The 18,086-nt window shown below is 40.7% G+C and overlaps 1 protein-coding gene across 2 annotated transcripts in view; it reads right to left on the bottom strand.

The window, feature by feature from the left end:
- The window catches only part of PTPN4 (protein tyrosine phosphatase non-receptor type 4), a 121,721-nt gene extending 105,207 nt beyond the window's left edge, over nucleotides 1-16,514 (bottom strand). Inside the window, exon 1 of one of the 2 annotated variants that reach the window (XM_049804307.1) lies at nucleotides 16,398-16,514. Coding sequence is in view for 1 of the 2 variants with exons in the window: in XM_049804287.1 (XP_049660244.1) it covers nucleotides 15,286-15,328 (43 nt within the window). In the remaining variant the exon portion in view is untranslated. Of the gene's footprint in view, nucleotides 1-15,285; nucleotides 16,234-16,397 lie in introns of those variants that run through there. The other variant, XM_049804287.1, reaches the window with a different exon arrangement.
- Nucleotides 16,515-18,086: the final 1,572 nt, after the last annotated feature.

Genomic DNA, 18,086 nt, shown 5'->3' with positions numbered 1-18,086 from the left:
ATGAATACAACTCCTAAGATGTCATTGAATGTATACATTCCTCTGAAAAGGTGAAGTATTAATACCATTCAGAATAATTCCATTAAAAAAATACATTTAGGAATCTGCATAGCCATACAGAACCTTGCTTCAGAGGGTTTAAGGTGCTCAAGGGATATATTACTGCTATAGTCAATGAGAAGAGTTGAGCCGACATAGGCTTAACTATGTGTGGCTGAGTTAACATCTTCTGGAAAATGACTACACCAGGCACCCATGTAAGTCTTGGAACAGTAATTGCTACAGAAGAGAAATATTTATACACAGTAGCCAATGTTTAATTAGGCATAGGGAAAGAAGTATTAAGATCCCTATACATTTCTGCCTGCACCTATCTATTAGACAGCTTAGCTTCAGGTTACAAGTTATAAGATGCCCTTCAGAGGGCAGATGAACCCTTCAAAACCATTTACCTGATTTAGAAACCTAAGTATTCTTTCTAAAACAAATGCAGGGATTGACACTGGAATAATACTTTAAATTTACTTTTCAAAACTGCTCTAAGTGCTTAGGAGCCCGAGTCATGTAAAATTTAACTATCACAAAATATATTCACTTCTTACCTGTTCTAATTTGCTGTTCCATACATATTGATATTTTGTGCTTCCATGTATTTTGATAGTTAAGATGTTTAAGATGCATAAAAGACTCTACAAAATCTTTTTCCTCAAAGATGCCTCCCCCAAAAACTCAAGACAAATCACTTCAGATGTTCAGGTTTCGATCCAGTTTACTAAAAATCTAAGATCTTTTTCTTTCTCTCTTTTCTTCTTTCCTTCTGTAACATAATCCAAAACAGCACCCATTTATTCAACGGTAAGGCTGCCTTTATTTCACTTCAGAAAAGAATTCAACCAAAAGTTAATTAGACACTTAATAGGGAATAAGAACGTCCACAAGAACAGGTTTGAAATACTGATTTTGCTTGTTAGCAGAATTTTACTTTACAAGAAATTCCTGTGTGTACAAATCCTGTACAGTTTTCTGTATTGTAATAGATCTGATCCAAGTAAGGTCAGATGAGAGTAAACACAAACAAGAACATAAATCCTAAAGGCAAGGCAATTCGGCATTTAACTAAAATGCACAACACTTCATGAGAAATGCTGTTGGTATACACAACATAGACATACAAACCATCAAAAGCATTCCAAACATCCTTAAGGTTTAAAACACACTATCAGCTCACCTTGGCACACTGTCAGACAGTCAGACAGACCAGTCCATAGGGTAGATGTATTAAAACCTTTAAAAGGACATTATCTACTCCCCACAATTACTAAAATTACATCAATTGCTCAGAAACAAATAGGTTTTTTCCCTTTCCTATTTTTTTCCCAAACATTAAAAAAAACCCAACAAACAACAACAAAAAAACCACCCCCAAGCAGACTGATAATCTTACTGCAAATGCTGTAAATCTCAACTAGGACACAAACGTTAAAGAGTGAGCTGCAATTAGTTGTATTGCCACACTATGCCATTTTACAGTCGGATCCAGATGTTCCTGTTGATCAGCCTTTTGTCTGTACTAACAGGGCACTGAGTAGCAGCATTCTTTTTCAGAGAAATGGGGACAGAACTAGAATTTCTTTTATGACCTCAACTGGTTTCAGCACCAATCTCCTGAACTAAGAGGCCATTATTTCAGTTTGTTGCCATAAACTCAGTAAATCAGGATATTTACCTGTAATATAGATTACTGTTAAAACTAAGTTTCTAATGTTTACAATTTTAATATAAATGTCTTATGAATTGGAATCCAATTTTTGTAATTCCTTTTAAAAACAAAGATGTTTTAAAACTCTCAAAGAATGCTTTTTGTTTCCAGGTATATTCTCCTACAAAGAGTAAAGAAAGTCTGGAAAACAATTGTGCAAGAGAAACTGTCTAAACTTTTAAAAGATTAATATATTTCTTAAAAAATAGTTTTCTAAATACATTTTTAAAAATGCACTCTATGTTCTACAGACACTAGTGAATTCAACCCTACTTTACCTTGACAAGTTTAGTTTACAAAAAAACATGTAAAAATTCTGCATTGAAACTTTCTCTCCAATATATTTGCAGTCACCCATAGTTGGTGCTGTGGATGAAACTTAAGACATGCAACCCCCAATTTTCTTCTGCTATCCAAGCCAGTGATAAAAATCATTAGTCAATGCAGACCGGGTGCAGAAACTATTAGGTACATTCTGCTTTGACAGTGACCCACTGATAACTATTCGGTGGGTTAGCCTTGCTCACGCTTCTTATTGGAAGCTGTTATTCACATTACTATCAGCATTCCTTAATTCCTCTCCTACTTACCAATTCATTATTCCTAAAACCAGAGAAATGTTCTTATGCCTTAAATACTTGATTTCATATTATTAAATTGTATCTTTTTTTTTAGTACTCAAATCTATGAGTTTATCTTGTTTTCTTTACAGGATAATCCAGTCCTCTGAAATACTAAAAAATTTTCTGAACTCTGTGTTATCTACAGCTTTTAATAAGAAGAGACATAATTCTTGCACCAAGGTTATTAATGAATGTAATGAGACAGGATTAATTTCAAGACTGATTTTTGAAGAGCATGACTAATAATGTCTCTCCATCCTGTTAGTTGCTCTTACAGTACAGCTGTTTGCAGTCTTCTCTTTGGTCAGCTTCTGATCCAATTTATGCTTTCTCTACTAATCTCAGTAGTTTTCACAACCGCTCATGGATGCTGTGTCCAGTCATTTACTGACATTTAGACAAGATCTACTTCATCCCAGTAACAGAAGTGTAAATTTAAGAAAAAACAACAAACATTCTTGAATTGTCATTAGTGTCTTCAGAACATAAGAACAACATTTATTCTTAAAAATTTAGTTACAAAACTATTTTCTGAAAACATACATTTCTTTTATAAGTTTGGACAATTTCTCTAGTTTATCAAGCAGGCATAATCCCCTGCAAAAATGCAGAAATTACATACAAAGTGGTAATACACCAATTCTGCAGAAGAGGATCTTAGAAGGTAAGTGGGAAGTAAAGAGAAGATTTTTAGTAGGTCATAAGATACAAACATAAACCAACTATGTCATGCTGTTGTAGAGAGGGAATTCCTCATATGAGGATGCTTAGTCAGGCGCACAGCCCACGGGACAGATGAAGGTCCTCTCTCATGCTGCTCAGTATTGCAAAAGCTCAAATGGAATCATTTAAGCTTCCAAAAAAAGATGTAGATCAATTAAAAACAGTCAAGAGACTGTTCCAGCACCAAGCAGTACCAAAATGAAATATCTGAAAAAGCATAACAATGATAAAAAAAGAAACAATTCAGATTGCTTTACCTGAGATTGCAAAAATTATATGTATTATAGTTTTCAAGCACTTCGAAACACAATTTTTTCTCCAGATATAGCTGATGGAATTTTTATTAAGAAGCTTAAAATGTAACACCAATTAGATACTACCTTTTTTTTTTTTTTTTTTTTTTTTTTTTACGTGATTTGAAGGAGAGCAACACTCTCACAGATACACTGCCAAGGCAGGAAAAGAAAGCACTTCTGGAAAAGGAATTACGAGTACAAAATACAGTAAATAAAGTGCCAGGGAAGAATTTAGTCCAAATTTATTTTTTGTCTCTGAGGTAAATTTCTAACCACCTGTTCTACAAACAGGGTATAAGGAACCTCAACCAGTTCAAAACAGCGTTCAATAAAAGGGATTACATGATAGGGTGGAGCTACAAAACAGTGTGCTGTATCAAGCAATAGTCATTGTTGCTCTATACCAATAATATATTTTAATACCTCCATGCTTCATATTTTCTGGCAACTACTTGCAAGAGCTGGGAAGACTTTCTTTTCCAGTCCTCCCCATCTCTCTTATCCATTTCGTTTCTCTTTTGTTTCCTCCTTCCTGCATTCAAAACAAATTACAGATGGTTTTCTCCTTTCCACTGATAAATTTGGGATTGGCTATGTAAGAGCAGCAGTGCAAGAGGGGATGGATAGTTTCAAGAAAAACTTGAGGTGTCTGGTTTGTCTTGCTTACTGTCATAAGCTGGGTTGCATAAAGAAGCAGAAGACCCACAAACCTAAAAACACAGAGGAATGCTTACTTTCAGACAAATCTAAAAAGCCTTTTTTGCCCCATAAAAGAATCAAGTTACCCTAAAAAACCCATAATTTTTAGATGCCCATTATTATTTCTTCCACTCCGGCTTATATACCAGTTAAATACCAAGCACCTACAAGAACAGAGGAAGGGCCAGAGTGTGTTTCAGGAAGAAAACTGTGTTTAATAAACTTCAGACATTAGGCTTACAAACTGTACCAGCAACGTTCTATTATCCTGTTTCTGTAAATGCTGAACAGCCAGGGAAACTAAAAGAAGCTTCATGTTGCAATGACAAAAAGTAAGATAGGTTTTGGTGTACCCATCAGTCAGCTGAAAGGCAGACATTAGCATACTAACTTTGTGGATGCTTGAATGACATAAGTGTCAAGATGAAAGCAGCTGACTCAAATGCAATCTGAGCTAGACAGAAGTGGTAAAAGGAAATGGGGAAGAACTTTGAGGAACCAACAGAAGGTCTGACTTCACTTCCGTTATCTCTTTTTTTTTTTTTTTTTTTTTTTAAAGATAACACCATGACAGCACTCATCCTAAATGCATATAATTCCAAGTGACAACAACATCGAACACTAATGGAATTCTCCCTTGCCTTCCTTCCTCATCATCACCATTAAAACCTTTCTCAAGGTGCAGTGTAAGTTTCACCTTCATAGTCTTTCCACTCCAAATGTTAGGAGAGGGAAGGACTGGAGACAGGCATGCTTCCCTACCTCTCTACCTAGCTGAAATATTTCTCAAGTGCTAAAACATGCATCCACCACCAGCACCTGCTTATGCAACAAGGTAGATGAGGACAGGACTGCTGATCTGCATCTCAAGGTAATCGGAGGGGTGGGTGGGAAGTCTAAGCACCAGTTGGTTCACAAGATGAAATTCCATGAAACAGTTCCTAACACCACCTCATCCTTCTCATGCAGAACCAGACTGGCTGGTGAGCAGGAATTAGGAGATTGGGAGGGTGGGACAAGGCTACTGCTATCTAAAAGCCCCTGCTGGTAACTTAGTTTGAAAAACAAAGTAATCAGCAACAGTGAAAGACAAAACATTAATGCAGAAAAATCCAATAAGCTATGAGTACACTCCTGACAACTAGAACAAAACACTTGTTTCCTTCTGGATGTGCTTTCCACCCAAGGTGGTAACGCTGTACTATTACCTGACGAAACTACGCGTAAGAGCTGCCCAAAAGCTACAGCACTCAAGAGGTCCATTTATAAGGCAATAAGCACTACTGAACACGGAATGCTGTATTTCATGTCACACCATCTTCAGGTTGTTTCAAAAGAAAAGAACCATAAATCTTCTAAAGCTTCTAGTGTGTTCAAACAATCTCCTTTGAGACCATGTCACTTTCTATAACCCACCTAAAAACTTCAGGATCAAAAGGGCTGTTAGAGCTGACATGGCCTGAGGTGTAATGCAAATGCTAAAGGCTGGAAGTACTTCCAAGACAACCCTGTGCTATTGCAGGTTGGTTACTTCTGTGGTCGTTACACTCAGGATATTGAGCATCTCGGAGGAGAGAATATGCTTTACATTATATGAGTTGAATAGACAAAAATTAACCCAATAACTCCATTCTTTAAAAATTTCTTTTATATTTTCATTACAGTACAGAAATAGGAGACTATGCTTAATATTTAGTTGACCTTTGAGGAGAAATCCACCAGTGAATATTTCACTGACAATCTTTGCACAGAGCTGAACATGCAAATAAACATCAATAGAGCTTCACAGAAAAGATAAAAATTACACTGTTTTGGAACGCCGAATGTAAATACATCATTTTCAAATGAAACTGTCAAACATCTTGTTGTGGTGGTAAAAACCAAATCACTATGCAAAATGATAATACAAGAAAAGTCAATTGTACATTTCTAATAATAAATGCTCTTGCGGCTTTTGAAGTCACAAAAAACTCTTGGCTGAATTGAAGCATTGATTTCTGTAGTTATTTATGTGCAGTTCCTATTAGAATTCTATTGAATTCCTTGAATGGTGAATGGAAGCGCTTTTGAAAACACACACAAAAACTGTTAAACAAGGGACAAAATAAATGGAAAGCATAGTGTTGCCAAAAAAAGTTTCAAAAAGTCAACAGAACATTTCAACATTTTTTTGAAGTGTAAGCATGTACGACACTGGCAGAAATTATTAAGTCTAATACAGAAACAATATACAAAAAACATTTCCCAATCACTCCTGAAAAGGAAGCATGAACATTGGCATTTGCTTCTCAAATATTATTTCAAAAAATCTTGGGATACTCTTTAAATATGTTCTATAGTAAAACATGGATTTATTGTTACAGAATTTTAAAATGTTATCACTCCATCCTTTTGTCCACTATACACCAATATGAAGATATATATCTGAAGTGTACAGTATACGTTAATTGTATTATGGACACTAAACAGATACACTTCTGAAAAGCTAATTCCCTACTGATTTTAGGCCACATTAGTAAATACAGTTATTAGGAATACATATATTATAAAACATTTTCTGCAAGTGCTGGAAGTACATTGAAGGCTTGAGATCTAGGTGCCCAATGCCCTCATTCATAAGCATTCATTCATTTTTATGCCATTCTTAATACACTTTAAAGCATTTGCAAAGCAAGTGGATATCCCACCAACACTGTAAGGAGACAAGTCTGTTATGGGACAAGGAATCCTACCTCAGCTTCAGAAATGTTAGGCCTTCAAAGCACAATTTGTTTTCTATTAATTGTAGATAGCAAAGTCGGCTTCAAGACCATTTCCATACTTCGGAAGCTACAACAAAAATAACGCCAATTTATTTTAGTAATAATTAGTCAACATTTTCTTTTTACTTGGATAGAAAGAATTATTATAAATGCAATAAATGGCCACTAGGAAAGGCATCTCTTCCTTTTTAGAGTTTTGCTTTAAAGTCTGACAATGGATTATGTTTTAATGTTAAATGTTATGAAAATATGGATATTTATATTGCCAAAAGAAAAAGTTTCACAGTGGCTTTTTGTGAGTACTAATTACAGTTATTTAAGTCTGGAAAGCAGATTTTTAGAATGTTGCTTTCTGTTTACAGCCGAAAAATAATAGCATTAAGAAGTTTACCTTCAGAACTTCTGTATCAGCCTATCTTTATTTTCACTGAAGACCATGTCTGTTTTCTCATAAACTTAAAAGTGAAAAGTAATGAACACTTCAAAAAAAGATCTCATTATAGAGCACTCTTCTTATTAACAACTTTAATAACTTATTTTGAAGCAACTTAAAATTATTACAATAGCACTACTTGGAACACACAAGGATTCATTTTTTCTATTCTCCCCATTTACTTGCAGCACACTAATTCTGCTGAACTATGGGAACTACTTCAATTTTGGGGAATCCAGTGCCAATTTGCAGTTACAGATTTTTCTCCCCAACATGACAATGTGATTTGCTATCACACACTGCCCTCAGATGAGGGACTGATCTCTGGTGATACAACATATCCCAGCATATTATACACAACTGCTAGAGCACACACAATTATCACAGTACATCAGGGGAGGCAAAATGCAAAGTACATTCATTCTGAATGTGAAAGACTTAAGTGGAAAATGCCTTTTGCAGATAAATGATTGAGTAACTACAATCATTTCCCAGAACAGTTAGAATTAATCTGTTTGTCTGGAAGATATAGAAAAAACACTCAAACTGTAAAGAGGTGGATTGGAAAATGCTTACATCAATGTAATTTAGAAATAGAAAACAGAGATTGGACAAAGTAGTTTTATTGGCAGCTAAGTTCTATTCAGAGGCGGCTAAACCTTAGCTGAAGTTTCAGATGTTAATCAGGTTTCTCTTTCAAGCTACACTCTCACATACATTTCATTAGTATAATTCCTACAAAGCACTTTTATTGCTGTTTTCTCAGGACTGTGTATGGTTTTTCAATGCCAAAAAAAGTTATTTTCTACATCACTCATATTCAGAGGGATGCTTTTTATGAAAATCCTTCTGCAGAAAACAGCTAGCATTAATGAGCTGCACATATAGCTTTCCTGTAAAAGGAGGGAGAACATATGTAATAGGGAGAGGGGGGCAGCACCAGGATCAGAAAAAGGAGGCAATGCCTCTGCTGGTAACTACAACCGAGTCTTTTAATTGCTTACTTCAGTTTTATTAAATAGCTTACAGCTATCTAGAGAATTTCTAATTTTTCATTTAATTAATCTCAAGAATGAAGTTCTCCTGTAGGAATTTCCTCTTAGAGGACTTTCTGTCAGATGTTAATTTTCAGTCTATTTTCTAGTCTTCTACAGAGGAATTCCATTCTAAGTGTAACTGTATATATCCTTAGTGGTTACTCACGCCTCATTTTCTTACTGTATCTCTCTCAGCCTTTTAAGTGGCATGTTTTTGAAAGCAGAGATATTGTAATTAATATATTTATCACATCTATTATTCAATTCAATAACTATTGCAAAATTTGAAAATAATCCAGTTTCTGCAAGCACAGGGACTGTGAAAAGTCAAAAACAGCTTTACAAAAAGAACCCAGAGAGCATCCACCACATTCTGCCCCTCCCCAGACACACACTCACACCAAGTCACTTCCCCCAGCAGATCTAAAAGCTGTAGAACAAAGGACTCAAATCTATACTAGGAGCTATGGGAAAAGACAGTATCACCAACGCCTTAAGTCTCTAAAGTAATAGTAAATCTATTAAGTGAAGATGCCAAAAAAATTGTAAGCAGATCACACCGCACGGGAAAACAAAGCAAAAAAATAGTAAGTTTTCCCAACAAAGACCTCCAAAATGTAATTATTTCCTTAGTCCCAAATATGAATACCTGAAGGTTTGAAAAGTTCAAGCCACTTCTAAACTGAGCAGTTTATGAATTTGACTTATATGGTGCATTTTAATATATCGTAAAATGAAAAGAGAAGCAAAATATTCATCAGTGAAGGGTGAAAAAAGTGAAAAAACTCTTACCACCATTAATGTTCTGTCCCTCCTTACCTAGTTGCACCTATAATGAACCCGAGAAGTGATGCTAGAAGCATGACTAGAAGCAAATATATTAGCCCTTTACTGAAACTTCTAAATCAGTAGTGTAATTCAAACTCACAGAAAACAAGTGAGCCAAAAACTATTCAAATAATTTGGAGATATGACCCCATAATATAGCCAACCGATGCATTTGTTCCATTGTAATGCCACTTCTGTATTTGTTTCCCCCTCCTGTGGTTGTGTGTACCACAGTTATTCCAGCAGAAGCTTCCCATGAGGTCATGAGATTTGCTGATATTAAACAAAAAACCCCAAAACATATTCACTTTTCCCTTTAATTATGTTTTCCAAAAGCTTATACATTTTATAATCACTGCAGGGCAGGTGTCCTTTTTCTCTTTCCCCTCTTCTCCATCCAGATTTAGACAAAGGCGATACATCCCTTCAGTTTCAGAGGCAGCCACATTTTAAGCTTTCAAACCCCTTTTTCATAGACATTACACCTGGAAAGGTCCTTCCAAACATTACATTTAAAAAGAGATCAGCTTCACAGAAAGCAGGTGCATTCAGATGAGCTAACAGGATGCAGTATCTTCTTACAGAGTCAACACACAAGCCTAAAACATCCTAAATGGGGTATTACTTGCAGATTAGGATTCCCAAGACTCACCCATAGCCTCATTTACACTCAAGCACTAAAAACAGACTGTGGCATCAATCCTAACAGCAGTCCGCCTCCCAGAAAAAGCCAAGAACCTCTTCCAAGGAAAGTCTTAACAGCAGCTCACAGTTTGGAGGTTACAGGCCACAGTGGTTTAAAACTCAAATGCTAAGTTCTATACAATTTTATTTTTAAGAAGTCAAACTAATTAATGCATATCCCTCCTCCTGAAGTATATCTTTTCTAAAGAGGGGCACTATATAAACCCAGTAAAACATTTTAAGAACAGTACTGAGGCTATATGCAGTTTAGAGACACAATACAAAGTTGGCATATGCAGTGCACATACACAATCTGTATGGGAAAAAACAACTTACAATGCAACACATCACTGGTCATCAGCACTGGTCATCTTTAACCCTATTCACACATCAAAAGACAAAAATATGTCTCACTACTTTTACACATGACACTTAAAGCTTGTTGCAAGTATCAAGACAGACAAATGCAAAGTGACATATGTTAATTTTAACTCTCTCCAAAGCCAATTTTTCATGGAAACACTGCAGGTTTTTTTCCCCAAAGCATTTCTGAATTCACTGACAAGGTTAGTAAAAAAAAAAAAAAAAAAAAAAAAACAAAAAAAAACACCAAACCCACAGTTTTACTATGTGATCTTCCTCCTAAATTACTATGTCTGTCTTTTTTTTTAAGCAAAGGCATTGAATCACAGTTGTAAGATCCGAGAAGCATCTTTTTCTTTCCTGAGAGAAATACATCCCATTTTGGTTTACTTTTTTGTTCAAATCAGTTATGATAACAGCTTTAAGTTACAAAGAACATGTTTCCCAACTTACAACTACTTGACATGGCTTAGGAAAATGTAAGGCAAAGCATCATCAAGAAATTGTCTATTCATCCAGACATAACTGTGCTAACCTGGAAGTTCAGAGAGCATTAACAGCAATAACCGTTCGTCCACCAACTGATATATTTTTATGCGCTCTTATTGAAAAGGTGGTCATTTCTCTACCTAAAGGACAGAGCAATTAACAACATTTCTATTTCTCTCGAGAGCTGAACTAACTATGAAGTTAGTACGAAGTTAGTTCAGCATTGCTTCTCTATTGGCACAGACAAAAGGGAGCACAAGTTTCTGTTATGTCACACTTTAATCTCTTCTTTTAAAAACACAGCTTTGCAGTGTATCAAATCCACTTGCTTGACTCTTGCAAATACCGCCTTCCACTGCAAAAAAGAAAACACAGGCATCTTGCTTGTTAACCTTCTTCCAAGACAAAGTGTGTTAGCACATCACTCAGAGACAAAGGAGCCACAGCAGGCCCTTATCTTTTTACCAGCTGCTGCTTTGGTTTACATGGAGAGCTATCTGCTGCAGATACAGTTTCAATTTGTGGTTTTAAACTTGACTGATGCCATTAAAAAAAAAAAAAAACTGAAAAAAATGATAAGACTTATCTAAGCATAATTTTCTCATCTGAGAAAACTTTTTTTTTTATGTAACTTTCATTGGACTGAATAGACACTTAGTTTCAGTGCAGTACTGATATAATTTGTTTCTCATTTCTGTCTTTTGCAACAGACACAGAACATTGTTTGGCGGTTTGGTCGGTGGGGTTTTTTTTGTAGGGCAGACAGATGTTGGTACACAAATGCAATAAACTGGCCAAAGGACTCAGGAAAACCTAAAGTACACTCAACTGTCTTAAAAGTTAATGTCCTTTCAGAGACAAAGTGAGGATCATTTGTTTAGCCCAAACAGTTAACAGCATAAAACCAAATCCAGTTACACTGTTAGTCCTAACGAACACCAAAAAAGAGCTTTCATTTAAATGATTTTGTTTAGTCAGTTTATGAAAAGTAACAAACAAAATAGCAAAATTACATGCAACTAAGGGCTTCAGACTGGAACATCATCCCCAAAAAAGCACCAGTTAGAACAAGGTTTTCAGCATTTAATACCAGATTTTTAGCAACTTTTAATTAAAGGTATAAATCCCAGGTTGATAAAAGAACGGAATACATCCTCCTTCAATCTAATCTACACCATTCTAATTTAAAAAAAGCCAAGTATGAAAAGGTTAATCTCTAGCAGCACTACATTTGATTTTCATTTGAAGATTTGGGCTTTTGGTCATGCAGTATAATTCAGTCATTATTCTCTCAGCTAGTTACCCTGCAGAAGATAAGGAATGGCTAGAAAGGCAGTGTGAGAACACACATGCCACAGGAAGTGGATTATCAATTTTTTTCCTCTTAAATCTTAGAGATGGCCTGAAAACTCTTCAGTGGCAACTGCACTTCATTCCCCAATCAGTGAAAATATTTCCCAGAACATTCTCCATTACAGATCATAAGTACTCATAATTAAAAGACTGTTTATTTTTAAATGGGTATTAGCCATTTCCCCCTTTTTCATGTAACTGTAGAGATGGCAGTATCTCATAAACCACGCAAATGGAATTGCATTTATCATCCAACAGTTGCCTTTTAACTTGTCCAAGGAGTAATTGCAGTGTGAGACAAAGAAGTGTGCCAAGAGAGGTCTAATTGCATCACCCTACCAAGTCTTTTTTGAAGGTGCATAAGCTGAGAAAGGAGAAGCTGGTTCAATTCTCACATTTCAAACAAAAATGCATCTAGTTATACTCCTCTGATCTACCTGAGTAACTATGTGACTATCAGCCGTAGTATTCTGTAGCATGTACTGGGACACCATGCGTACAACCAGCACAGACTTTAGTATGCTGTAGCACAGATCACCACAAAAAGACCATAATCTTGTAACCTACATCTGGACATCTAATTCCGGTGTGTCAACACATCAATAAAACTTCTGTGAACACAAGAACTGCTGCAATGAAGTAATTTATTTTGTAAGTGACAAATAGCAATTATTTGGGAGAATTTCCGAATTATTAGAAAACAAGAATGGAGATTTTGAATATGTACCTGCAGATATGCAATTTTATAACATAACAGAGAAAACTGCAAAATTTTAGAAATTAAAGGCTTTCACAAGCTTACATAAAACTATTTTTGTGCTAATTCAGTGGATTACAAGTCCTCAAGGAAAAACAGCCTCTGTTCCCAAACAAGCATATATGAACAGCTGGCCCAGACAGCAAAGACCTGCTGTTGTATTACCAGGCCACTGTTCAGCTCTTTTGGTTTTGTCTCCTGCTCAGGCTGTTCTCCCCTCCCCTTTTTCTTCCACCTTCACAGTTCCTTCTTCCCATTGCAAACAATCCCATACTACATGCACACACAAACCATTTTTTACAGTTGTTTAGGCTGGAGCACAATAAAACCCATGAGAATTCTGTCTGGTCATTTTATGAAAAGTGACAGCACCAGAGTGAAAGTGTGGTTAAAAAAAAAAAAGCACAGTCAACCATCTGCTGAAAGATTCTCTTGTTTGACCATTTTTATAACTGGTGAGAATGGAAGTGAGGTGAGACAAAAACAGGATGTGAAGGCATGGGATTCATGTGATCTTGTACCAAATTTAAACCCAAACTGGGGGGGGGGGGGAGGGGGGAGGAGGGGGAAGCAGGGAGGGACAAGGCAGAATCATGATGTATCAGAGGATCTAACTAATGGTAGTATGAAGACCTAAGAAGACAGACCACAGAAAAGTGCTATTTATCAATTTAAGTAATCTAACAATGACTTCAACAACAAAAAAGCATGCACATGCCTACTATTTGTTTTAATTAAGTTTTGATCAGCTGAAAAATTAAAATGGAATTTTTAATACACCATAATTTTCGTAAGACACTTAACCCAACCTATTTACCTCATCCAAATGTTTGAACTGCCACAAGCAAGCCATTCTGTTTTTGTCTCCCACCTGCAGGTTAGCTTATGGGACCAAGTGAACCATCCCAAGTATCTTCCCCTCCAGTATATTCAAACTTGTAACTTCCACTCAGTTCTCCAGAACACTATGTAGAGTATGCATTCCACTTTTTATATGAGAGCATAAATTGATGCACAAAACTTCCATGTACATTCAACAAAACATAAAATAACCCACCAAGGATAACAAGACCCTAGTGAGATGGAATCCCCAAATGCTGATCAGGACCTTTCAGCAGCACTAACTTACAATATGAAAGCAATTTAAAGAAAAAACACCTCTTTTTCACAAAATAATCATGTCACACACTGTTGTACTCTAGGCACCAACCTGCAGCTCTTTGCACACACAGAAGCCTATCTCACATGCCACACAAACACAAAGGTTAACAACAAAACATACAAAACATTCCCACACAGCAAATGCTCATGATAAACATCGGCCTAGTGTCTACAGAATGAATGTTTGAGCTCCAGTTCCTGCAGTGCGTTTTGTGTAGGTGGATCCCTCTGCCCAAACAGGGGTCACTGCAGGATCACAGCCAAAATCATGTGCCCTGGGTATTAATCTACCATATATTCCAACTATGCTAATGGCAATGACATGTAAATAGTACTACATGAACTCTGTTCATTAATAGAGTTCATCCACTCCACAGAGCAATTAGCATTGCTTCTAAGATTACAGGATTTTGCTTTTATTCATGTTTTACAAATGTAGCTGCTAATAATAAATGAATTCTAGTCACGCAAAAACAGTATACACTTAACTTTCCTGCTGCTACAATGCAAGTATACCCAACCCCAAAAGTATTTTTAGCAAGGGTGTTCAATCAATACTGCTGTGTACAACCTAAATTAGACATTAGCAGGACAACAGAATTGTAAAGCATGGCAACAAACAATACATTTCATGGAAAATTTTACTGAACAAGAAACAAACATCAAACTAAATCCTAAGTAACAAACTTAACTGCAAACATAAGGAAAATGTACCAAAAATTAAAATAGTAATACATTTCTTGTTTTGAGGAAAATGCATTTGTATTTCACTGTTTAATCTAACTTTGAAAAACCCTACAAATAAAAGCATGAACATAATCTAAAAATACACAGAAACTGTAACGACAAAATTTTCTCAAAAAAATCAGACCAACAGTTACATTTCTGATTTTATAAAGCATAAACGTGCCTGGGAAACGTACAGACACATACATTCGTATTTGTAAGTTTATCACCCAGAATCATATTTTATCAACATGGTGCAAGCTAGAGTCACATCAATATGTAAAAACAACTTTTTAGGTCAGTGAAGCAAGAAATCCATTGTCAAGAAAATGGCATCCATAAGATTACAATACTGAGTATTTTATGTTTAGGCAATGAACTGGAAAACTTTCCTACAATATACATATCTAATAAGAAAATGGTTTTACCAATTTTAATCTAACTCATTCTTGTATTCCTGCAATGCACATTTACGATGTGATGAGCTCATTAATGTCTGCATGTGTGTGAACACACCAGCGGCTCCCAACATTACAGGGCAGTTATTTGGCAATAACAAGCAGGCAAACGTGCACTCACAAAACCCCCTTACCATTCAATGCAGAGTTTAGCTCAGGGCAAGAGAAATGCCCCATGGGTGAGAAAATGTATGTGCATGCTGTAGTCTAACAATTATGCTTCAGCTGAGATCCATGAGCACTTCTGTAATACACAAATCACGAGTATTTTCTATCTCACAGTTATAAAAAAGGTAACAGGTTGGCCACCCTGAAGTCCTGGAAGGGTCTAAGTAGCAGCACAAAGTTCACTCACGTATATTTTACATCTGAACGACATACATTTTTTCACTAGGCAAGCGGTGGGGACGTTTCACCTACTCTGGCAGCTGCCTAGTTTTAGCAACTAGCTCTTGGGAGATTTTTGAAAGGAAAAAGACGTTATTCCTCTTCCAGCTGGTGCGGCAACAGCATACACGAGTTAACCCATCACCAGGTACACCGAAAGCCTCTGTCGCATATATAGACACACGCGATTATACAAGCCTTCTGCTTGAGGGAGATACTAAAAATGTACCGGAGGAATGCAACGACAGCACTCAAACCCATTTTCCCTGCCCATAACCAGGGCAACGCGCACATGTGCCTAGAAAGCACAGGAACGCAAACTTTCATATTAAACACACTTAAAAAAAAAAAAAAAAAGCCCAACCCGTTTCAGGCGTTCGGCTGAGTTTACCACATTTTACAGACCCCCAGCGCCCCCGACCTGCCCCCGCCGCCCTCGTTCCCCGAGGGCTATTTACGAGCCCCCTCCGCGGGCCGGCGGTCGGTTCCACACACACCTCCCCCCAAACGCCTTTTCCAGAGCGGAGCTGGATCTCCTTTCTTTTCCGGGGGGGAAGGGGGGGGGGGGGGGAACAGAAGGGGCACCCACACACCCGCCCCCCCAACAGGGCTCTCGGCAGAGCCGCTTTCCGCCGGCGGCGACCTGTGCGCGAAGTTGCGGGGAGGGCGAGCGGGGCTGAGGGGGGAGCGGCGGCGCCTCGGCCCCCCCCGCGGCCGGCGGGGTGTGTGTGGGGAGGGGGGGGGGGGGGGGGGGTGACAGCAGAGGAATGCGGCGCCCGGCTCCCCCCACCCCCGCCGCCGCCGCCGCCCCTCTCCTCGCCCCAGCGCGGAGACCCGAGCGCCCCGGCGGCCGCCTTACCTTCATATAAGAGCCACGTCCTTCCAGATGGAGCGGGGAGCGGGGACGGCGGAGGGAAGAGGCGCGGGGGCTGCGTTCGCCGCTGCCGCCCCGCGACCCCCCGCGCGCGCGCACGGGCACGCGCCGCAGGCGCTCGGGGGCTCGGGTACGCGCTGGCGGGGCACGCGCCGCGCCGCGCCGCACCCCCGCGCGCGCGCCGCTCCGCTGCCCTTCAGTTCCCCCCCCGCAGCCACCGGCCGAGCCGCAGCCTCGGGAGCAGCGACCGCAGCCGCAGCAGCCGCCCCGCGCCCAGCCGCAGCGGCGGGGACCACATCGTACTGCGGCGGCTGGGCCGAGGGACCGGGGAGGGGAGGGGGGAGGAAGGAGGGGGAAGAGGTGAGGGAGGAAGGGACGGGGAAGCCCGGGGCGAGGGGGGGGGGGGGGAAGGCGGCGGGCCCCCCGCGCCGGCCTCTCCTTCCCCCCTCTCCTCGCGGCGGCCGGCCGGAGGGGGCGGCGAGGCGGGAGCCGGGGCGCAGGCGGGCAGGGCAAGGGCAGCGGCGGCGGCGGCGGCGGGTGGGGGCCGCGCGGGCCGGGGCTCCCCCTCACGGGGCACGGCGCCGCCTCACACACACCGGGAGTCGCCCCGCGCGAAGCCCCGGCCGGCAGGCAGAGGGGACCGGGGAGGGGAGAGGCGGCGGGGCTCTGCGGAGGCGCCCTCCCTGCCGCTGAGAGAGCGAGCGTCTGCGGGGGAGAAGGGAGGAGGAACAGGAGCCTCCTCCCCTCATAGCCGCCCTCCCGCCTCACACGGGCAGCACTGGCAGCATAGCAACCAACATGGCGGCTGCGCAGTCACCCGGCGGCGGGCGGGCGGGGGGGGAGGGGGCGGGACGGGAGCCAGCCCGGGAAAGCTCGCGAGAGTCGAGAGGCAAGTGGGCGGTGTGCTTTCCTTCTGATTGGCCCGGCTGCTCGTCCGTAAAAGAGGGAGGGCAGGACTGAGCGTTCTTCCTGCGGTGTCATTGGCTGGCTCTACCATCAATTACGGGGGGCGGTGCTCCACGTCCGTCCGTGAGCGTGGGTTGGTCGACGCAGCTGTCAGTCGGGGCTGCGGGGCCGCTCGGTGTGCGAAGCTGGTGGGCCCTCAGCGGTGGCCGCTGCTTCCCGCCGCTCTCCCCTCGCTCGGGAGGAGAGAGGTTGGTTCCTGAGGGAGGTTCTGGCTGTGGGAGCCACGGGCTGGTCTTCCGGCTCCCGCCACGGGACGTTAACCCGAAACACCGCCGTCACAGGCAGCCCCCTCGGGCCTCCGGCGTGCCTGCGGACACCGAGGCCCGGGGAGAGCGGGGATCCCCCTTCTTCAGAAAGAGGGCTGCGGGAAGGCGGCGTGTAACCGCAGCGCTCCCGATAATCTGTGCCGGTGCCCCTGACGCGGGTGGGGTGGGAGAGGTGAAGCAGCCTGGGGACCCTCCTGGTCGGGGTGTGCAGGGTCGGAGCCTCCCGGGAGGGTAGGCCCAGGGACGCAGCCGGGCAGTAGTCCGGGCCTCGAGGGCTGGCAGGGACACGGGAGTGAAGTGAGGCCGCGGGGCCGAGGGAAGCGTCTAACAAGGGTGGTGAGCTGCTGCTCACCTGAACAGTAGCACTAATGTGCATCGGTGACATGCAGCTAACTGGTGCCTCTTGATTTCGTGCCGCTTGCAAGTAGTTTTGAGTGCAACA

The sequence above is a fragment of the Accipiter gentilis genome, chromosome 1 (genome assembly GCF_929443795.1).
Source record: "Accipiter gentilis chromosome 1, bAccGen1.1, whole genome shotgun sequence".
NCBI lineage: Eukaryota > Metazoa > Chordata > Aves > Accipitriformes > Accipitridae > Astur > Astur gentilis.
This window is presented reverse-complemented; position numbering and strand designations above follow the sequence as displayed.